This window comes from Taudactylus pleione, unplaced genomic scaffold, assembly GCF_031769625.1.
Source record: "Taudactylus pleione unplaced genomic scaffold, aTauple2 ptg000279l, whole genome shotgun sequence".
Classification (NCBI taxonomy): domain Eukaryota; kingdom Metazoa; phylum Chordata; class Amphibia; order Anura; family Myobatrachidae; genus Taudactylus; species Taudactylus pleione.
In genome coordinates, this window is record NW_028284681.1 from 1,593,323 (window position 1) to 1,617,208 (window position 23,886).

At 42.8% G+C, this 23,886-nt stretch overlaps 1 protein-coding gene across 1 annotated transcript in view; it reads right to left on the reverse strand.

Annotated features, from left to right (window-relative positions):
- TNNC2 (troponin C2, fast skeletal type) overlaps positions 1 to 23,550 on the reverse strand; it is a 33,955-nt gene extending 10,405 nt beyond the window's left edge. The window contains exon 1 of the mRNA XM_088481909.1: positions 23,443 to 23,550. Coding sequence (XP_088338035.1) covers positions 23,443 to 23,445 — 3 coding nt within the window. The 5' untranslated portion in view covers positions 23,446 to 23,550. The remainder of the gene's footprint in view (positions 1 to 23,442) is intronic.
- Between the last annotated feature and the right edge of the window lie 336 nt (positions 23,551 to 23,886).

Consider the following 23,886-nt stretch of genomic DNA (forward strand, 5'->3'; position numbering starts at 1 on the left):
TTTTCCCGACGGCATGGAGCTTAGCCCTGCCCCCGGTGGGCTGCTAAGTCTCACCCCCGATTTTGAATGGCCCGCTGTCCGCCGTGCCCCCAAGCAGTGGTTCACCATAGATTGTTTTGTCCCATTGACGGTAATCATCAATGGACAACCCACCGATGGCCATCCCCGTTGTGCATACTGCAGGAGGTAAGCATGAAGTTGTGTGCTGCAGATGCTGTTTTTGTAAATAAAGATTTTTTTTTGTTGTATTTTTTGTGTGGCGTCTATATTCCTACCAGCAGTAGGAGGGTCAAACAGTGTAACTTTTCTGTGCATGCCAAGTAGAGGCATGCACCGAAAAAGTTATTGGTGGCCTACTGCATCAGTGCTTAACTGATGGACTATGGGACTTGCTATAACCACCTGAGGGATGAGTTTTCTCTCCCCCACTTCAGTATATGAAATTTACATACATGCTGGTGAAAATGCTTTTTGCATCTAAAATCGGAGAAACAGAGCTTCATTAGCGCTGTGATATATGTACTGTTGATACATTTATCTCATGGTCTCTGGTGTTTCCTGCATATAAGAGATTATCTGGATTTAGTGAAATCCAGATAATAACCTGACCAGGGGCGGTTTAAGAGAGGAGAGGGCCTGTGTGCAGCTGCTGTGTGGGCCCCCTCCTCTCTGGCAGCGCAGTAAACTGTGGCTTGGTCGCTTTCCCTGTGATTTTTGGTGCTCTGCAGCTCCGGGCCACCGGCAGTCGCAGGAGTCCGGAGACTGCAGAGAGGTAAGTATAACTGCATATGGGTGCAGGGTGTGCGGTGTGGGCCCTCCTGGACCCAGAGGACCGTGTGTAGGATTTTTAAGGGGGGGGTCCATAATTTAATGTGTGTGAACACACATACATACATATATATATATATATATATACACATACACACGCATATAGACTTACACACATTTACCCAAACACGCACACACATACATATGTCTCCCATACCTTATATGCACACAGATATATACACACCTACAGTCAGGTCCATAAATATTGGGACATTGACAGAATTTTCAGATTTTGGCCTCTATTCACCACCACAATGGCTTTGAAATGAAACAAACAAGATGTGATTTAACTGCAGACTTTCAGATTTAATTTGAGGGTAATTACATCCAAATCAGGTGAACGGTGTAGGAATTACAACGGTTTCTATATGTGCCTCCCACTTTTTAAGGGGCCAAAAGTAATGGGACAAACTAAACAATCCTAAATCTAACTTTCACTTTTTAATACTTTGTTGCAAATCCTTTGCAGGCAATTACAGCCTGAAGTCTGGAACGCATAGACATCACCAGACGCTGGATTTCATCCCTGGTGATGCTCTGCCAGGCCTCTACTGCAAATGTCTTCAGTTCCTGCTTGTTCTTGGGGCATTTTCCCTTCAGTTTTGTCTTCATCAAGTGAAATGCATGCTCAATCGGATTCAGGTCAGGGGTTTGACTCGGCGATTGCATAACATTCCACTTTTTAGCCTTAAAAAACTCTTTGGTTGCTTTTGCAGTATGCTTCGGGTCATTGTCCATCTGCACTGTAAAGCGCCGTCCAATGAGTTCTGAAGCATTTGACTGAATATGAGCATATAATATTGCCCGAAACACTTCAGAATTCATTCTGCTGCTTTTGTCAGCAGTCACATCATCAATAAATACAAGGGAACCAGTTCCATTGGCAGCCATACATGCCCACGCCATGACACTACCACCACCATGCATCACTGATGAGGTGGTATGTTTTGGATCATGAGCAGTTCCTTTCCTTCTCTTCTCTTCCCATCACTCTGGTACAAGTTGATCTTTGTCTCATCTGTCCATAGGATGTTGTTCCAGATCTGTAATGGCTTTTTTAGATGTTGTTTGGCAAACTCTAATCTGGTCTTCCTGTTTTTGTGGCTCACCAATGGTTTACATCTTGTGGTGAACCCTCTATATTCACTCTTGTGAAGTCTTCTCTTGATTGTTGACTTTGACACATATACATCTACCTCCTGGAGAGTGTTCTTGATTTGGCCAACTGTTGTGAAGGGGTTTTTCTTCACCAGGGAAATAATTATTTTGTCATCCACCACAGTTGTTTTCCATGGTCTTCCGGGTCTTTTGGTGTTGCTGAGCTCTCCGGTGCGTTCTTTCTTTTTAAGTATGTTCCAAACAGTTGATTTGGCCACACCTAATGTTTTTGCTATCTCTCTGATGGGTTTGTTTTGATTTTTCAGCCTAATGATGGCTTGCTTCACTGATAGTGACAGCTCTTTGGATCTCATATTGAGAGTTGACAGCAACTGATTCCAAATGCAAATATCACACCTAGAATCAACTCCAGACCTTTTACCTGCTTAATTGATAATGAAATAATGAGGGAATAGCCCACACCTGTCCATGAAATAGCTTTTGAGTTGATAGTCCCATTACTTTTGGCCCCTTAAAAAGTGGAGGCACATATAGAAACTGTTGTAATTCCTACACCGTTCACCTGATTTGGATGTAATTAATCTCAAATTAAGTCTGAAAGTCTTCAGTTAAAGCTCATCTTGTTTGTTTCATTTTAAAACCATTGTGGTGGTGAATAGAGGCCAAAATCTGAAAATTTCTGTCGGTGTCCCAATATTTATGGACCTGACTGTATGTCACATATACACAAACAAACTTACCTTGCAGCAGATCTGACCGGAACAGGACCTAGCAGGCTGGCAGCATGTTCTTAAACCCCGCCCCTTGCAGCAAATTGCCGCGATTTGCGGGTCAATCGGGAGGGGGCTGGCCAAATGACTCAATTCTAATGAAATCGCATCATATTGGCTCTGCCTCCTCCATATTGACCTGCGAATCACGGCAATTTGCCGTGAGGGAGTGGCGCTTAAGAACATGGTTCCTGCACTTCAGTCTGTCAGGGGGGTTTCTGGGTACTCAGAAACCTCCCCTGCATGCACTACTGCACCCTGCATCCATTATAGATACGCAACTGAACCTGATACTGTGCACCTAATATCTGAACTTGTGGCTATGACATCAGCATATTGTATTGCATGTTAATATATGTTTTACCAGTTTCTAGTTGATTCAAAATAATAATGTAAAAATGTAACTATAAAGTTGCACACACACACAACGATTTTTTGAACGATTATCGTTAAACGATATCGTTTAACGATAATCGTTTGAAAAAATCATTCACTTTCTGAGTCAATTGATGAATGATTATCGTTCATGCGCGTTCACGTTTGTAGTTCAGTCAGACTTGTCAACTCAACGATTTTCATTAAGTTAATATGCAAAAATCGTTTGTAGTTCAAAAAAATCGTTCATTACACTTTAAAAAATCTGACATATAATCTGACAGAAAACCGTTCATAAAATCATTGGTAACAAAATCGTTTTGTGTGTATGCAGCTTAAAAGTAAAAAATTAAAGTCTATCTCTGTAATTGTTAGAACATATAATAGATTTAAAAGATAAAAAGAATGTACATGTGGACTATAGATTTATTGTCAATTTTATTTTATTGTAACGTGTGAGAAATGCATATATATGTACAATTTAAGTGCATTTATTTTTTATCGTGGTGGCTAAACATTTTATCTAATAGTGGTTATATTATTAACTATAAATATTTTGCTTTGCAAATGTTGGGTGGTACAAATAATGCAAATGGGCTGCCTAAGAGTACCCAGGTGGGATTGGGAACCACTACCTCAGAGCATCTTGTATGCGAATAAATAATCATAGTATCTTATAGTAAGCAACTTAGGGGAAGATTAATCATGATCCGTAATTTTGCCTCTAATTAGGCCTATGATAACTGTAATTTCTTACAGGTGCATGTCTAACAATAAGAAATTATTTTTTCTGTGTAATTTATTAAGGGTTTCATGCGATTAGAACCCACCCCAGCGAAAAGTAAGCATGCGTTGTCACTTTACTGCTACTGCCTATGCGCAGCCATGTACAAGGATTCCTTCTCATCCCTCTCAACAAAAAAAAATGATTAGCAGCCTATAGGCTACAATACTTTACACAATCTATTCTAAAGTTGTCAGCTTCTGTGTGCCAGCTCTGAGATGCTAAGCTGTTCAGTTCTTGAATATTGGCAATATTTGCCGTACACATTAAGGGGACTGCTATTTGCAAATGAAAATAAGGGATCGCTGCAGATGTCTCTGACATGCTGTGGTACCCTCAGACATTGTATTGTGCAGATTCTATCAGTGACATGGTGTCATGGGTGCAGTTAGGGGGGAAATTGGCATGAGTCCTGGGTGACAGAGTGAGAAGGGCACCAGCAGGGGTTCTGGAGTTGCAGCTGTTTCAGCTGTAATGCCAGGGAGGCAGGGTCAGCACACAATTATTACCTCTCAGGCGCTGTGCTGGGCAGCAATAGGCTGCATTACCCGTCTCCCTTGCATCTTTGTACATTGCTCCTCCTCCTCCTCACTGACAGCAGCATACCTGACAGCCATCTGCTTCCTGGACACTACTGTGTGGCTCCTACAGGAGATGAATAGATTCAACATATGTGATCTCCAACAGGTAAGTTAAGGTATGTGGGGGACAGGAGTGTTGGGGTATAGTTTATAGTAGGTAATACCAATAGTAAGAGGGAGGAGTAAAGGCTTAATGATTTATTGGGGTTAATTAGGCTTATTTTTCTTGAGACTGAAGGATGTACATAGTTTAATGTTGTCTGTAGTACATGGTGGTCACTAATGCTGAGTATAATATATGGCGGTCACTAATGCTGTGTGTAGTAAAATGGCTGTTACTAATGCTGGGTGTAGTATAGGGTGGTCACTAATGCTCTATGTATTATATGGTGGTCACTGATGCATGCTGTAGTATATGATGGTCACTAATGCTGTCTGTAGTATGTAGTATATGGCTGTTACTAATGCTGTCTATAGTATATGGTGGTCACTGATGCTGTCTGTAGTGTATGGCGGCCACTAATGCTGTCTGTAGTATGTGGTGGTCACTAATGCTATATGTATTATGTGGTGGTCATATATATGGTGACTTCTCTAATGGGACAGGATGGGGGGGCGCCGTGATGAGTCTTTGCCCCAGATGACAGAAAAGCTAGCTTCACCCCTGCATAGTGTGTGCTTAATTGATCTCATAAGTTTCTATTACAAAATGAATCACTTACCTGGCATGGTCACATGGGATGCAACTACAGCCAACTGGGCTTTAGCTGACAGAGTCCCGTTACTTCCCCCGTCTGTTATGGAGGAAATCTGTTCTACACATATCCTCCTGCTCTAGCCCCCCAGGAGTGAAGACGTGGTCTGTGACTACCGACATCACTCCTGAACTCACTTTGCCGTCTGTTCATCACTCCTGAACAGACTTTTTGCCTGTCGGAAACTTATCTCAGTATTCAATTCCATCTGCTTTTCGCGTACGCGGAAAGTCAATGCAATGTAATAGGCAAAAATTTTGCCTATGAATAGCAGGCGGAAAAAAAGTGCAGAATTGAGGTTTTGGGATGCAAAGATATGGAAACCACTCTGCAACCTTGGGACAGCCCCCCAAAGGATAACTGCATAAAAAGAAATGGAGGAACACCCCAAAAAATGACATTGAAAATGGGGCAAAAAAGTACAAAGTGGGGGTACAAACATAAAAAGTAGCAAAATAAACTTTTGGGGGACATGCAAGTATGGGGGAGGTGTTTTTTTGTTTGCAGGTGCATGCTGAAGGTGCGTTTTTGGCAACACTTAAAACCACTTTAGCAATTTAAAACCATGCTTGCACCCTTATCAAGTACCCCAAATTTGACAGGACTACTTATTTTTTCCATAAAAAACTGCTTAATGCTATTCTTCAGCAAAGAAGCTATATAAAGGTAATTGAAAGCACTTAAGTACCCCAAATAGCTCCAGGGGGGCTAATCTATACTGATCCCCAATGTTAGTGCATCTTTTGGGGGGTGTCAGGCTGATTTCCCCATTTCTGACAGCAATTTTCGCCTGTTTGAGTATCGCCGTGACTCGTGTTCGTGGCCTTTGGGATTGAACACGGCGAATAGCGGGGGCACACCCGATAAGTTTCCGCAGCTAAAACATGCGAAGTCGGCAAAAAGTGCGGCATGCCAAAAAAGTTTTGCGAAACTCATTGAATACGGGCCTTAGACATAAAGAGACACATATGAGGTGTGTGCGCCATGGGTCTAATGAAAATCAATGCACATTGGGATAGACAGCTTCTGGGCTTCAGGGCTAATTGCGGATTATGGTAGATGCCCCCGAATAGCCCTGCTGAAGCTATTTGGGGTACTTAAATGCTCTCATTAGCTGCTAATTCACGTCTTTGCACAAGTGGTGAAGAATAGCATTTAGCAGGGTTTTTTTTGGAGAAAATAACTAGTCCCAGCAAATTTGGGGTACGGATGCAAGCATGGTTAAAAATCGCAAAAGTGTGGTTTTAAAAAAACTTAAAAAACGCACCTTCAGCAAGCACCTGCAATAAACAAAACCCCCCATACCCATACTTGCAGACCCTCCAAAGTCTATTTCGCTAGTTTTGAAGCTTGTACCTCAACTTTGTACTTTTTTGTCCCCATTTTCAAAGTAATTTTTTGGGGTGTTCTAATTTTTTTAAACACAGTTTACCTTTGGGGACCTGTCCTAAGGGTGCAGGGTGGTTTCCCCACCTTTGCACCCCAAAACCGCAATTCTGCACTTTTTTCTGACAGATATTCATAGGCGAAACTTTTCCACCAGGTAAATTGCATTGCGTTTTCGCACTGGAGAAAAGTCGCCACAATTGAATCCGGGTATAAGTTTCCGCTGGCAAAATGACGTCATCAGCGAAATTTTTTCACCGAAAACGTTTTTTTGTCGCTAATTGAATATGGCCCTTAATCTTTTTCAAGGCAGAAAATGTATGTTCTGCAGAGCAGTTTTCCATCTTGAGTGGCAAGTTGAAATATCACATGTCGAACTGCATCTGTAACCCAATCAGAGAGTTGCCTCTGGTAACTGGATGGGCATCTGCCACCCCAGGCCTGTCTGCTGATTGGCCAGCCTCCTGCAATTACAAAATATTTCCACTGTACCATGCTGCACACCAATTTGAGTGCGGGTTGGTAAGATGTGCAGTTTGCGCATGTCCTACCTGCCCACACTCCACTCAAGATGCCATAAGGGGCCTTATTCAGAGATGGCACAATGCCGATGTTTACGCAGTTGAGCGATTATCGGTGACCTGCGCATGCATTAAGTTTCATTGTCGTCGCTCTCAGTGAGGATTATTCACAAAATTATATACAGACAGGGCCGTTTGTGAATGGCAACGGGATGGTGATGACTCAGACGCATGCGTGTCGCAACCATTTTCAGTGCAGTTAAAATGGCTCTGGCATCTCAGTTCCCATCGGAGTATACATAGGGTAAACTATAGGCTTCCTCAGAAGTCTGATAATCGACTGATCTGCGACCGACGCAGCCACTTGGTTTTGCAAAGCCGCCAGTGGCCGTCTTTTGAATACAAATCCTAATGGCTGTAACATTTGCATATTTTCGCACAGCTGCTGCATACAAATTCATGGAGCGGCGGCATTAGCGTGCATCTCTGAATCCGGCCCATGGTACTGTACAGTGGAAATATTTTGTAATTACAAGGAAATATTGGTCCAACAGTAATAAAAAAAGCATCAGAGTGCCACCCCTAGGCATGTGCCTCATTTGCCTAATGGAAAAGTAGGGATGGCCATCGAGCATCGATTGTCCTCCATGGATGGTCTATGGCAGTGGTTCTCAAACTCGGTCCTCTGGAACCCACACAGTTCACTTTTTGCAGGTCACCCAGCAGGTGCACAGGTGTATTCATTACTCACTAACACATTTTAAAAGATCAACAGGTGCGGCTAACTATTTACCAGTAATTATGTGAGGAGACCTGCAAAACATGCACTGTTTGGGGTCCTGAGGACCGAGTTTGAGAACCTGTGGTCTATGGTTTTGCCATCAATGGTGATGGTCCAATGGTTCCCTGCCATCAATGACAGAGATGTATAAATGTTTTTTTGTTTCTCAGGCAGGCCCAATAGCCCCACCCTCATCACTTAGTTTCCTCACTCCTTCCTGATTGGCTTGCCATCTTCTTGTGACACACAGTAGGATTGCCCATCGATGGTCCCAACCATATATATGGACATGCAGATAACGTAAGAACAATAAGCAGTGGCATTTTACTAATGGATATTCAACTGACAAAGGACTTCCTTTGTAAAATATACAAGGAAAACTACTGTGTTACATTAATCAATACATTAATGTCAGTGCTTTAAACAGCAGACACTATTTGTTTTGCCATGCTATATTGCAGAATTGCAAAAAAAAAAAACCATACACAAAGTTATAAAAGTTCAAGTGAAAATATATTGGATGTATTATATTTACATTTCATAGTTTTAATCAGACCCTGGACAATAGGGGTGCCTCAAATCTAACAAAACACACCTGAAAATGTTACAAGGGTTTATTAAGTTCTATAGAATTTGGGAAAAGGGCAAAAAGTAGATTCAAATAGAGCAACAGAAAGAAGTGTCAGTTTGTACCATCATCTGAGAGATGTGGTAAAGGTGCAGGTACACTCCTTTCCTTTGTAGAGACACCACATTTGGTCTCGAGAAATCACAGTCTTGGTAACTAACTGCACTCATGGGGGTCACCAACAATGATAGATACAGTATTATTTTGCATTCATGCTACAGTCCCTATTTTTATAGTGGGAGGAGAACATGGCTAGGTAATTACTAAAAGTGAGCAGTGTAAAAATGCTGCACATGTGAATGTAAGAACACAGCGTCACAATGTCACATCTTCATGATGAATGAGAGATGATGTCTTTTTTAACCTATTTTTGAGATTGTGCACTTCTTAAAGCTCACGATTCGCCTAGGATACACACACACACACACACACACACACACACACACTATAGAGAGAGAGAGAGAGAGAGAGAGAGAGAGAGAGAGAGAGAGAGAGAGAGAGAGAGAGAGAGGGAAGGACACAGCAGGCGGCACTCAGAGTCTTGTGAAGAAAATGCAGAATTTAATCAGACATTGACGTTTCAGGGTAACACATCCCTTCCTCAGGATGCAACAGACTATTTGTTTGTTTTTGTGGATTTTGTGATCAATCCAAATGGCGCTCACAAAATAATGGGGAGCTGGACCCCAATAAAAGTAATGGCAAAAGAAAATGAGAGGTGAGCGCAAATGGATGTGTATAATTGGTAATATGTTAATCACATAGAAGCAATAAAGTATAAATAAAGTAACACAAATAATCTAAGAACACAATGAGATCATAATGTGGAAGGATTTATGTAATAATGTAGCCACTTGCCAGGCAAAAACCCAACGAAAAGGAACTTTTATCTTTACAAAGTCCAGTAATTTAATTGAGGCTTCTCCAATAAATATTGTTCAGCAAGAAGTAACAATGTATCCAGATCGCTGCCGAGGGGAAAATAAGTAACAAATCCATCAAAAAATGTACCTAGTAGGTTAAGGCAGAAGCTGGATCAATCATTAAAAGAAAATAGGCAAAAGTTGATTGGTACAGTTGAAAAGCTTTTTACATACTTCTGACAGTGTTCGGCTGCCTCCACTGAGAAGCATTTATTTTATATAGGGCCTGATTCATAGATGGACGCAGAAGTGATCAGGGCTGTGTCATCAGCCGCAGTGGATCCTAGAAATAATGTTAATGCAGCAGGAGGCATCTTTTAGAAAAATACTCCCACTATCTGTGTCCGCAGATGCAGCATAGGTTCACCCTTACAACCGTCAAACATATGTGTAACCCTAAGGTTGCTCAGAATCAGGGACACCAAGAGGAAGGGGGAGCAGGTACTTATTACTGGGCATGCTGGAGGGGCTCGGCGGGGATCCAGGTCCGTTGCTCCCCCCTCATACTCATGGTATTGTCAGTGGCAGCAGCACAGTGAGTACAGGTCGGCTGCACCTGATAGGAGAGGGGGGGGGGAGCGATCACAATAGTGCCTCCCTGTGGAGCAGATATTGTTTTGTTTTTGGAAGGAGATGTGGCCACACCACCTTACATTAGGCTATTGTCTTGCCATTACCTGTGCCCGGCCAGGCACTCTACAGCCTTGCTTAGAAGGTCCAGCTACCAAGGCAAGTGAATCTGTATAAAAATGACGCAGTCAATGGCTCAACAAGTCAGCGTTTTACACACTCTATCCCGTCACCACCCCCATCCCCAAACAGCTGCAGACACTGTGTCCGGAGCCGCAGCTGCATTAGGGCACATGCGCACTCCCAAAAACATCAATCAATAGCAACCAAATCAGGACTGCATCTGAGGCCACATCAGCCCCATAGTCAGCTATCAATTTATGGAATATGGATAGCACTTCCAGTATGTCACAAAGTCTAATGGCAGGGTCAGCTGAAATAATAGAGAAAAATATCTTGGAAACTTAGGTCCTCATTTATCAATGAGTGATATTGGTGTTATCTTAAATGGTGATCCAACCAATCAGCTACTGTCATATGTTTGAAAAATGACAGGAGCTGATTGGTTGAAGCACCATTTAAGATTAGTAACTAGTGATAACATGAATATCACTCGTTGATAAATTAGGTATTTATTGTGTGCACACAAAATAAACTTAAATAATTGAACCTCCAGTGTATATAGCATCATAGGCAGGTGTGGCGAATACCCTGCAAGTGTTGAGCCCAGTAAATATACAGTTCAATAGCAGCAGTGCTTAATGGTATATGCCAATAAATGATTACAGGGGTGGCAGCACTTCTGCCCAGTGTTGGAATAATAGGCACGCACACTTTTCTGTAGTAATAATAATAATAAATAACAATTGCAAGCATGTGTCCGGCAGCAGTAATAAAGAGAATGGTCACAGTATCTGTGACAGGTATTCTGTAAGCGATTATGTGCCAGTAAATAGACAATATTGGCAGTGCTATCTGGTGTATGTCTATGAGAAATACCAGAGCCGGCAACTCTCGTAATGGAAGTGCCCAATAATGGGCTAGTTGGCACGTACACTTCCCGTCACAATTCGAATTCCGGGACTGGCTGCTGTGGTAATGGAGAGTGATTCGGAATGGATGTCTTGTGGAGCACTAGCTGAAATTTGGCTGAAATACCAGAGACGGCCATGGGTGATGGTGGAATGTCCTCCAACAAACCATCGATTGTTTAAAACACCTGATGCATTTCTTGGCCACAGAGTAATCGCCGTTTCATCAGGAGTGGAGGGGGGGGGGGGGCTCTGTTGGGTAGAATTGTGTAATGCATAGGTACTTTATAATAATTTCTGGAAAGTAGTATGTGTCACATACAGACATAAACAGCAAACTATGGTCACAATGTAATAATGATAAAATAAAATCTAGTACATTTTTCCTTATAAAATACATCACAAAGTGTCACAAGGCAGAGATTGAACATTGTGCTTTTCCAGGGATGTAGTAGGTATTACCGCCAGTCGCATGGCCGGCGGTTCAAATCCCGACAGCGGCAGCCCGACAAGGGTGAAGACCCGATCGTCCCTAAGGTAAGTATCGCTAACCTAATTCCCCCCCCAACCCTCCCTTAGGGGTGCCTAACCCTAACCTCCCCCCGGGGGTGCCTAACCCTAACCCCCCCTTCCCCTAGCCTAAACCTAACCCTCCCGGGGGGGTGTCTAGCCCTAAGTCCCCCCGGGAGCCCTAAACCTAACCCTCCACCCCCGGCTTACCTTCGTTCGGTATGCCGGGCGTCGGTCTTCCGGCATCTGGTTAATGACAGGTGTCGAGTTTTCAACGCCTGTCATTAGTACCACGCCGGGATTAGAAAGTCTGGAAGCCGGCGGTAGGCATTTAGACCGTCGGCTTCCAGACTACATCCCCTTTTCCAGCCAGAAAAAGAGGAAGTCTTCACTATGCTGCTTTTGAATCCATACTGAACTTAAGGGTAATAATTTGTTTTCAAAAATATTTTGAAATAACAACAATACTTAGAAATTTTTTATTGAGGTATAAAATATGAACTATTGTTAACACACACACACCTGTTGCTGAGTACACCACAAGGGGGCAGCATAGACATGTGGTTGATTAGTGATATGAGAAGAAAATATCAGCTGATTCGCTAAAGCTATTCTAAATGAGCCTCAGGTGCAAAATCCTTAATGTATTCGTTCCTATAAGAAGTTAGCTTGAATTACTAATGAACCCAGCACAAACCCATGTAAATCTTTTTTTTTTTTAACAAATGTTAATATATTGACTTACAACTAGCAATTGTTTAAACTAGCAGTGTTTTCTAACCTGTCTCTATTATACTAATAATCCTAAGGGGTGGATTTACTAAACCATGGTTTGTAAAAGCCACTGATGATCGTCAGCTTAGCATCAACAGAAATAAATACTAAACCAGGCTGGTTTATCATTTATTACTGTTGCCGTTTTAAATCCATTTGCCAAAGCGGCTTTGACAAACTGCAGGTTATTAAATATACCCCTTGGAATAAGTTAAAAAGGGTCTGAAACCAGAGGTTCCTAGACTCCGCCATTACAGTCCATGTTTTAAGAATATTCATGCTTGTGCACAGGTGACTTATTTAGCACCTCAGTCAACTTGATTTAACTTTCTGGACTCAAGCATGGATATCCTTAAAACCTGGACTGTAATAGCGGAGTTTGGGAACCTCTGGTCTGAAACAAAACAGAAGGTTGGGAGTGCTGTAAGAAACTGGGCTCTGGCTGGATTTTTTAATATATCAAAGTTATCCCAGTAAAAAATGGGATACGATGCACAAACAGCGATTGACAGGCCCAGACACCGACCCCTGCCCTGCGGTGCTCTGTGCCGTGGCACTGGTCGCACTACTCTCATATTTTTGATATAGCTGTCATTAACAAGGATGTTAACCCCTTCTCTACTGATCCTATTTTGGTACTTTTTGTGCTAGTCACATTACAACCTCAAAATGAGTAATTATATATGCAGTACTCATAGAAGACATTTATATATATATATATATATATATATTTTTTTTTTTTATTATTTTTTTTTTCAGAAACTTCTAAATTTTCAGGGAATGGCATTAGTTTGCATATTTTTAACATGAAAACTAGTAAGAGTTGTTGTCCTCTAATCGTGGCGCACTAATTCTAAAACATAACTTTTATTTATAAAATGTATGTTTTAGTTTAGAATTAGTGCGCCACGATTAGAGGACAACAACTTTTTGCTCTACTAGTTTTTGCGTACTTATTAGTTGTCAGTAGGCTACACCCCCGAGGGAATTACAATATTAGTTAAGCTGGCCATACACGCTACAATTATCGGGGCGATCTGCCCCAAATCCGCGGATCGCCACGATAATTGTAGCGTGTGTGGGCCGAGGGTTAAATATTGCTCGGTCGGGCATGCCGGATTGTCCAGCATACCCATCCGATGCGATATTTATGGGGTAAACTGTGGGCTGCATCAGGCAGTGTATGCCAAGCCGCGGCCGACAGACAGATATTTCCTGTGTTAGTTCCCATGGAAGGAACAAGGAAATGTCTCCTCCCCTGGGGGTCGGAGTGCAGATGTCGGGGTTAATACACTGAGATATCTCACAGTGTACGCCGCGGACATCTGCGGCTGGCATGCTGCCAGATAAAATGTCTGTCAGTAAATTATAGGGGTACTTCAAAACCATCTAATAACAAAAGTCCGGTGCAGTAATCAGTTTCTTTTTCTTTTTTTGTGCCTATTTTTCACATGGCAAGGGCAGTCTTCCCAAAATGGCAACAAAATTGCAAGAAAGTGAACTAAAAGTAAATGGGTGTATTTTTTTCTAACCACCACCAAGACCTACTTTCTGGCTCTTGCTTCTGCATTAATCCACTTTCCCAAAACAGAAAAGAGCTGTTTATAATAAAATGTACACTTGAAAATAGGGATGGCCATCGACCATATAGGTTTCCAAAACATCGATGGTTGCTAATCAATGTCAACTACTTTTGCCATCGATGGCAGAGATCCAATGGTTTTCTGCCATCAATGGATGAGGAGTTTTTTTATTTTTAGTGGCAGGTTGAAGCTTAGCTCCGCCCCCGGCAGCCGGTAAGCCCCACACCCATTCTTCATAGGCCCGAGGCCTGACGTGCCCATCCAGGGGGTGCAAACCATCGATAGATCGCCATAGATGGTAATCACCGATGGCCATCCCTACTTCAAGATAACAGATTTTTAAGTTTGAAGCTTTAAATGCACTGCATAAAGACCCGCATTTACTACAATCCGCATTTAAACTGCGGTTGTAGTGTGATATTTCTGATAAAAATTCGCATTGTTCCTGTGAATCCCATCCACACACTTCTCCCTGTATTTTTCTGAAAGAATACAGGGAGAATGCGCTGCCGGATACCGCAAATCCCCCCTTGCGACCTTGTGCTCCGGTGATGTCCTCTGGGGCTCGGTCAGCTGGTCTCCCGGCTCTTGCACGGTTATCTCCATGTGCCGGGAGAAGTGTTCCACTGCACCCTTGTGCGGTGTGAACGGCGCTGATCCAGGAATAACCTGGATCGGCATGCAGTAGAAAAGGGGTCTGTCCTGGGTCTGACCCATTTTGGAATTGTGTCAGACCCAGGACAGGTGCAGGGCTGCCAAGAGCCGTGCCGGGCCAGGATGAAGGGGGCGTGGCCAAGCCCCCTTAAGTAAAAAAAAAAAGAAAAAAATATAGTTGCAGAGCCACGAAGCGACACTGAGCGCTGGGGAGGGGGGGGGGGACTGTGAGCCCCTCAGCCCAGCGCAAATCCAGGGGGGCGCGATCAGGATGATCGGTCCCCCCACAGGCAGAGGAGACTGCTGCTGCTGTTCTGCAGCACCAAGCAGTCTCCCTTTGCAGCGCGTGCTGGGCTGCTCAGCTGACAGTAAAGAGGGGGGGGTAGCGTCAGACCCTCCAGGAAGCCTGCTCCCACCCCCTTTCAGCGCCCCTGCCTAGATGGAAAAGTAGTAGTATGTAACCTCCCCATTTCCTACAAGTAAACTGACTGAAACCCATATGAAAGTATATGAGCAGACTATTGTGTACTGCTTCTTCTTATTGACAGATGAATATTTGATAAAGATAAAACAGACGGCATACTGTACTTACGGACTGTGGCCAACCAGCCTTGATTGGCTGACCCACATCCATAGTTTGAATTCTTAAAGGAATATGTTATGTAACAAAAAATATGTTTTTCATCCCTATAATTATTTATTTGGAGAATTTGTATGTAGGTTATGTGTCCTGCATTCCCTTTCTAACAACACATTTCTGAGTTGAATGAAATTATGTTTACAAAAAACAAACTAAACTGAATACAGTGCATGGTAACGCTGTTGCAAAATGGGAACAAATATTTGTTGTGGGTGAAATGGACCCTGTTATATTGCTGTTTCAGACAATTACATTACATTGCGCTGTTTGTGGCTCAACAATGTATACCTGTCTCGCTAGGAAAATATAGTCAGCCCATTGTGTATGCAGTTATTGGACATTCGCAACTCATAGCGTCTGACACAGAGTTGTCCACAGTTGCTCCCCAAATCACAGTCACAAATAGTATTCACTTATAAATCCACAAATGCGATCCTAATCAAAGTGGCAACTATCCTAAGATCAGTGTTGGTCAGCAACAGAAGTATAGGTCATACTTACCGACTTTTTCATTCTCCTCTCTGGGCGAAGCTGACCCGTGGGGTGGGCAGGGCTCTTTAGTCATAAGGTACATTGCATAATATTGCACAAGTCCCTTCCCTAAGTACCCGTGATTCGGTTATTATCTCCTCAACCTGCCCACTGCACTAAGAAGTGGACAGGATGCGGGAGATCTACCCACCCTTCTAGTGCTCCGAGGGACTACCCAAAGAATCTGGAGTCTCCCGCACCTTCCGGGAGAGTAGGTACGTATGGCATATGAACCAACTTGTTACTTGCACATATCACATACATATAGGTCCCACTTGCACCCATATATTCTGGGCCTTAATCAGAGATGTACACTAATGCAATCACAACTGCATTCTCTCGCGGATCACAGTTGCTAAAATATGCGCCTGCGGCTTTGTGCATGCGCATTAGCAAACTATCGTTTCACCTGTGAAAATAATCAGCTTTGCGTAAATCTCTGTATCAGGCCCTCTATGTGCCAAAATACCATTCGCTATAATGCATCAATTACACTTAAACCTCTTTTTCTTTACAGCTATAACAACTCCGTGGGCGGCAGTGAGCCAAATGTAATAGGGCGAGACATTAGAAAATGTGAGTTTAGCAGCAATCTCTCACATTGGTCAAGTTTTATCTTCAAAATGGGAAAATATCAGGATGAGAGATTAAATCGTGAGCGGTTTTTGAGTCTAAAAGCATGTGAGTTTCCATGTTCTCCGACTCTATTACAGTGGCCGAGAGTTTCTGCTAAACTCTCACCCTATTACATTTAGCCCCATGTATAGTGTATAAATAAGTTTTGCTTAAACGTAATATCTGCCCCAGGGCAAATCAGAGGATTTACACAAGTGCTTCGCTAGTGCTGAAGGCAGCCATCATCACCCATCAGGGCCATAGCTAGGTGCATGTGAGCAGTGCCACCACACAGAGTGCAAGGCACTGGGAGCAGCACCTTCGCTGCCACATGACCCCTTGTTTCTGGCTAGGGGGGTGCCTGTGCGCAGCCACTGTATAGGTCTTCACGTTCTGGATTAATAACAGGGCAGCCTGGGCACTTGCTCAGAGACCCCACACATAGCTACATCACTAGCATGGGGGGCACTGTGCCATATGTGAACTGGGGTTTCTGTGTGGCATAATGTGAACTGGGGGCATTACAGGGTGTTTAACATATTTGTGGTGCTGGGAGTATTTACACATTATACTTTCTAATAACATCTACAGTCTATCATAATGACCTTCACAAACCCTAATACGGCCCTGCAGGTCCTGCATGAGAGGGCAATTCAGCCGCCTAGTGATCTAGTTGTACTATGCAGTCCTGTTCCTTTTCATTTTGGGGCTCTTCTCACTCAACATTTGCCCTGATTGTAGGCAAAGATTTACTGCGTAATTGAGCAAATGGCAGGCAATACAAGGACTCAGCCACTGTGCTCTCTAATGATCACATTTATGGTTTCTGTCTGGCTTCAATCTTCTTTTAAATGTTGTACCCTTATAGCATTAGGAAATTGGGCAGGTGGAAACAGAGACAAGGGGCCAGAGAGGCTGCTCCTATCTTATTTAAAGTTCTTGCTGTAAACTCCCCAAGACAATGCAGAGGTTAACAGTGTAAGAGCCTCAGCCCCTTAGTACCAGCTATATATAGTAGCAGTAGCAGACACCTGTTTCTCCCCAGCCTTGTGTAAAAAGCAGCTGTCCTTGACTAGGAATAGAGGTGACAGACATAAGATGCAAGGCTCCCATCACCCCAATCCCCTCTTCGCTCCCACCCTACACAAACATGTGCAGATCAAAGTACAAAGCAGATCCCACATTTTCATAGAAAGGATATCAAATTATTGTCAGAATGTGCATGGAGCCCTGTGGAACATTTGCTGTTGGCGTCACGTACACCCTGTGCCCTGGTGATCATTTCTGCGGAGCTCTATTGGGTTTAGTGAATTGCTTCAGTGCTTATTAAAGGGTTAAATGTGTGTTTGCCCAGAAAGGGATATAAGTAAAGGACATTTTGTGGTTGTCTCTGCATGTTTGTGTGCCTTGCCTTTATGTGGTTTATGGTGCTCACTGATCTATTTATTTTGTGTGACTCCTATGGTTTCCTTCACTGTGATCTCGGTTTCTCTCTTTCATTATGTTCGTATAAAATGTATAACATTGCTGATCTATCTATTTATAATTCAGGCATTCTTAACCCTTTCTGGTTGTGAACAAGAAACCCATAGTACAATATGTAGTCATACACTTCCCTTTAGTTTATTTGTTGTTATCTACTAGAGCAGAGAGTTTGGAATTTTATAACTAACGGAAGACCTGAGATTTTCCCTAGGTTCAGACTCCCCCAACATTACCTCTTACAGCCCATACACAGCAGTCTGTTTCCAAACTCTTCACTTCTGTTCTTTTTGCAGTTAAATGGGCTAAACGAATTGCTGAGACAGACCAGGGGGTATATTTACTAAAGTGCGGGGTTTTAGAAGTGGAGATAGTACCCATGGCAACCAATCAGATTCTACCTAACATTTATCTAGCACCTTCTGGAAGACAATAGCTAGAATCTGATTGGTTGCTATGGGCTATCTAATATACCACTGGGAGTTTATAAACAATAAATAATTCAGCCCTGGTAACTTACATAGTAAACTTATACTGCTTTTACACCTAAATCCCGGGTCCGACCTGGGATTTTGAACACTGGTCCATCCCTGGTCGGACCCAACTTCAGACACCGTTTACACTGCGCTTCGACCAGGGTTATTTATTTTGGAGCCGTTTCCACTAAGGCCCAACGCGGGTCGACATAACCTGGGTTTTTGCCCTGGTGTAAAAGGGGTGTAAGGGTGACGTTCCTGAGCAGCACCATTAGTAGCTGTTGGAACGGCCATGTAACAGGGTCTGTAAACTACGAGCCCCTGATATTACTATACCTTGTAAACAAGTACAGTAGCTTCTTTAAATGAGCATGGAGATTATTTATTTACAGATAACAGTTGTAGAAAATTAAGTTTATAAGGGTGTCAACAGAAATAGAATATTATGCCACACCCTAAAAATGATGGGAGGAAATAGAGAAGTAATGTTAGAAAATATTATGTGAATTAAAGCTTAGTAAATGCCTAAAACAAACTTCCAGTAGGTGTAGAAGGAAAATCAGCATTAAATGCATTTTGTCTAGAATAATCTCAGGTCTGCTATTAGACTGAGAGTCATAATTATTAAGTATTTTTCCATAAAATGATGTAGAAACTGCAGTAGTTGTATCATTTTATAAATTGTTGATATGCGCTAACAGCCTAATGCAGGAGATTTTCACGCAAATCACCTGCATGATGCTAATTAGCACTGCAGAGCCCAGTCCCCATTATTATCAATGGAGACTACGGTCGACTTCTATGTACCAAACTCAAAAAAAGTTTTGGACCCATAGGTTTACGCTATACTTAGATGGAGTAAATAAATTTAATCCCTTACGCTTACGATCCCTTTCCCGCAGCCTCCGTCTGGTTCCCGAAGCCGATACTGTGCGCATACACAGTGTCAGATTCCCCCGAAGAGTCTTACACAAATGTGAAAGATTCCTCAAATATGCCTAGAAAGTAACTTGCAGGGACAGCAGCTAGTGCTCCTGCTGTCCCTGACAGTTACAGTTTGTAGTACATAGTGGAGATATTTTAACTCAAAATGAAAATATCCGTTGTGATATGGTGTGATAATAATCACAGCAGTGCCCCTAAACCATTATTGAGGAAAACTAGATGGGTCCAGGCCCAGTTAGTGTTCGTCAGCTGTATATATTCTGTCATTTGTTGGAAAGGGGTGCTCCTGATAATTCTAGACGCTCTGTGTTTGTGTATGAGACGGTATGCAATCGGGAAGCCGACTGCCTAAATACCGGCAGCCGGCTTCCCGACTGTCATATCCCGGCAAGGATGAAGACGTAGATGTAGATGCCCGGCATTTCCCCGACGCCGGGAGACCGGCGCCCGGCATCCCGATCGTAGAGATGCGGACGCCGCGAGCGGACAGCCGCGGGGGGGGAGGGTTAGGTTTAGGGCTCCCGGGGGGGACTTAGGGTTAGGCACCCCCCGGGGGGGACTTAGGTTTAGGCAGAGGGGAAGGGGGTGGTTAGGGTTAGGCACTTAGAGGGGGGATTAGGGTTAGGCACTTGGGGGGGAGGTTAGGGTTAGGCACCCCTAAGGAGGGTTAGGGGGGTTAGGTTAGGTTAGTAGATACTCACCTATCCACGATCGGGATTTCCAGCGCTGTCGGGCTTCCGCTGCCGGGATCTCTGCTGATGTCAGCCTGCCGCTACCGGGAATCGAGCCATGCGGCCGGCGGTATTTCATACCGATTCCATATGAGACACTTTATAAAATATTTAACTATGTACATTAGTTATAACCCACACAAGAGGTTACTAATTTATTAATCTACATATAAGTTTTATAGCATTTACATCTGCAAAAGGGAAACTATTAGATCCAGTTTCTGAAAAATATTCATTTCCAGATTAGATTGGTATAACCTGGAGATAGTTAAAGCCTATTTATACCACATTAACTGCACCGACGAACATACAACTTGTGTAAAAATATTGTATCGTTTGCATAACAAATCATTACATGTGCTTTATATATTCCAGACGGATCAATGATCCATTACGCACTTCTGTCGTGCTAGTGGTTAATGGGATCTGACTGTGGTGAAGATAGATCTTTCTTAAGTGGCTCAGTTTTAAGTGTTGATGGCTGTCGTTGGCTCTGCATCAGTCTTTGTGCTGGAAGCTATGTGTCACTGTGATGGCAAAGGTCCAGGTAAGTGGTGGACGGCTGTAAAGCACAGCTGTGCTCCTTGGAAAGCGTGAACATATCTGAATGGAATACGATACCTCCCAGAACCTTCACACGGAACCATCAGCTTCTCACAACGTATTCACATGTATTTCTCAGCATCTCATTGAGCCATCACCCACACACAAATCAATTATTCTTAACCTGTGTACAATACCATTCTTCATTACATCCATGCTCTATAAACAGCAATCTTTATTCACCTAGAACCTGTATAGTTCTTCATATTTTCCCATTATTTTATGGGAGAACATTAATATGGTACCCACATAGTGTATACCTAATCACAATCAGGAAATATTTTTGTCTAGTATAGACCATTGTATTATAAGCTGTCTATTGATGAACTGTTCCTTTTACAGTCTGCTCTGGTTAGAGTAGGCTTAAACACCTGTGGCTCTCCTGCTCTTGCAAAATAACAAGGCCTTAGTCTGACAGGGCATCCTGAGACTTGTAGTCCCACTGCTGCAGCTGGTGATCATATATATCCATACACTATAACATTTCATATAGCAGCAGAGCTCCCCTACTGTAGCCAATGTACCCAAATACTGTATATAGTTATTTAGGGCATAAATCAGATAACTAATATTATGCATACATAGGGCCTGATTCATCAAGGAATGCAGTTGCTAATACGCATACAATCGTCCGATTGTTGCATACTGCGCATGTGTACGCATCGCAGTGTGTGTGCGCAAACTAGCCATTATGATCGGGACTGTGATCGCAGTGACTATGCAGACCTATTGCAGAGTAATTGACAGGAAGTGCCATTTGTGGTTGGTAACGAGGGGGTGGTTGGGCAAATGCAGCCATGCCAGTGCGTTTGAACGCCATTGCAGGGGTGTGCATAAATTAGCCACTGCATGCCCTACGCAGCCTGAGGACTCATAGCGTGCTTGGAAGTTAGCAATTTCTGAGTAAGGTCAGAACTTGTGTAAGTGTGGTGAGGCTGCGATGGTACTCGATTGTACCGATGGTTTCACAGTCTTGCTAAACATTACGGATGTGTGTAAGGTAAAGTGGGCATCCTTATGTTGAGCAGCGGCGGCATTGCGATTAGAATGGATTAGCATACTATCACAGAAGAACTGCGTGTGTAATCGCTATTGCATTCGCAGTTGCGTTCCGTAGTGAATCAGGCCCATAGTCAATCGGTCTCTCCCTGTCTTCCCACAGTGTTTTACTCATTTATACAATCACAGATGCTGCTTTGCTTTAACCCCCAACAACTCAAATGCCCCACAGCTCTCTTCTGTGATGAAGCAGCTAATAAACTAGCCATATCAAAGCCAAAGAAGTGTTAAAAGCATGTCCTAATGTGTCTATCAAAATGTGTCTATCAAAATATAGCATTCATTCCCGTCACACCTCTTAACTGAAAGCAGGCATTTACTAGCCTGGTATCAGACAACTGGCAGTCACCACAAGTGTCACCTATTGCTCAATAAGGTTTTCTAATACCAAAAATAGACTGCCTATATATCGGAATCATCCCATGAGCCTGATGTTAGTGCTGTAAATACATGCATACATTATTAATATAGTCATCTGTGTCACCAGCCATCTGCTGTAACCTGGTCCTGACAGTTACTAGCTCAGTCCACACACGCTATGTCATACAGCCCTGCTCCCAGACATTCACCTATAAACACTAACTCCTCCCTCATTCCTGGGATGGATATTAATATAATTACTGCCTCACCCCAATAAACTCCACACAGTCCATCAATTACTTTTACTGTTCCGTCACTCACCATGTGGCCCCCACAGTCAGTAGCATTATTAAAATTATTATTATTATTATTATTTACCACCAGTTATTTATATAGTGCACATATATTCCACAGTATTTTATAGATAATATTTTGGCCATTCACATCAGTCCCTGACCCAGTGTAGCTTACAATCCATATTCCAATCCCTACCACATGTACATACACAATAAGGTAATTTTTTAGTTGGGAACCAATTAACCTATTAGTATATTTTTGTATTGTTTGAGGAAACTGGAGTACCCAGAGGAAACCCACGCAAGCATGGGTAGAATATACAAACTCCACACAGTTAAGGAATCAAACCCAGGACCTCAGTGCTAACCATTACACCATCCGTGCTGCCCCTCAAAACAGTCAGCATCAGAATGATACATTCCTCTTCTAAAATGTAGAACTGAGTGAACTTATATTGAATATGGGAATATGTTTGTGTTTTAGAACGTATAATCCTTATTAGTTAAAACCATTGTATATATAGAAAATCAACACTGTGTGATCCTGTACTATAATCTACAGCCACAATATAGTTACTGCCTGACAAATAGGCCGACAGGTTCCGCAAGGTTAAAATAAAATGTTTCTAGCGTGAGGAGGTCAGAAAATCCCAGGACACTGGATAGAACAGATCACTTTCAGATAATAATTCCCATCTGAGATTCAGTCCCTGGTACGTGAAGGTTAGACAACATTAGATCAGCAATCACCAGTAAATAAACCCTCCTCTGTTATTATTCATAACACAGGAAATCATTGTACCCCTTCTCTAAATATAATGCATTACAGTAAAATGTGAAATGTCCCTTTTGGTTCCGTATAATACAGGGTACTCAGTAAAATAGCTCTTAGTGGTTTCCATCTGTCATTTTTGGGGATAATAAAGTTTCCTATTGGCGACAATTATTTTAGCAATAATTGAACCCATGTGTTACATTCATTGTTTGTGCTGCTGGGAAAGTAACTATTCACATGTTACAGTGGGTACCAGTGCCATGTTTGACAACAGGAAACTTAAGTTGCCGTCCCCCCCCTATTGCTCCAGCACTTATTTGACATGATGTATAATCCATAGGTCTTGGTTCACTTACCATGTTGGCAGGTAACCCTAATGCCTGCAGAGAGAATGGTCAGCTAGGAGATATCTGCTAGTTCCTCAGTACAGACACCCAAAGCTATCTCTTTAAAGAGTTCACTCTAATTTGTACTGTGCCCATTCACACACCTGCTCCCACTTCAGCCCTGATTGGATGCCACTAACTATTACACCCCCCACTCCCAATCCTTTGCCAGCTAACCCCTGATTGGAAGGACAGGCATTTTACCAAATTTAGCATGTGTCATGGGGAGGGGGGCCAACACAAAAATAAAAGACCAGGTAAAAAGGGAGGGGTCAATGACAAGTATGAACACATGGTGCTCTTCTCCCTGTAAATAGTTAAAGGGAATTTCCAGTACTTGCCAACCCCCTCTCTTCAAGCAAGCCCCCTCCCTCTGACAGGGCTGGAGCCCCCGGATTTACGACAAGGGCTAGA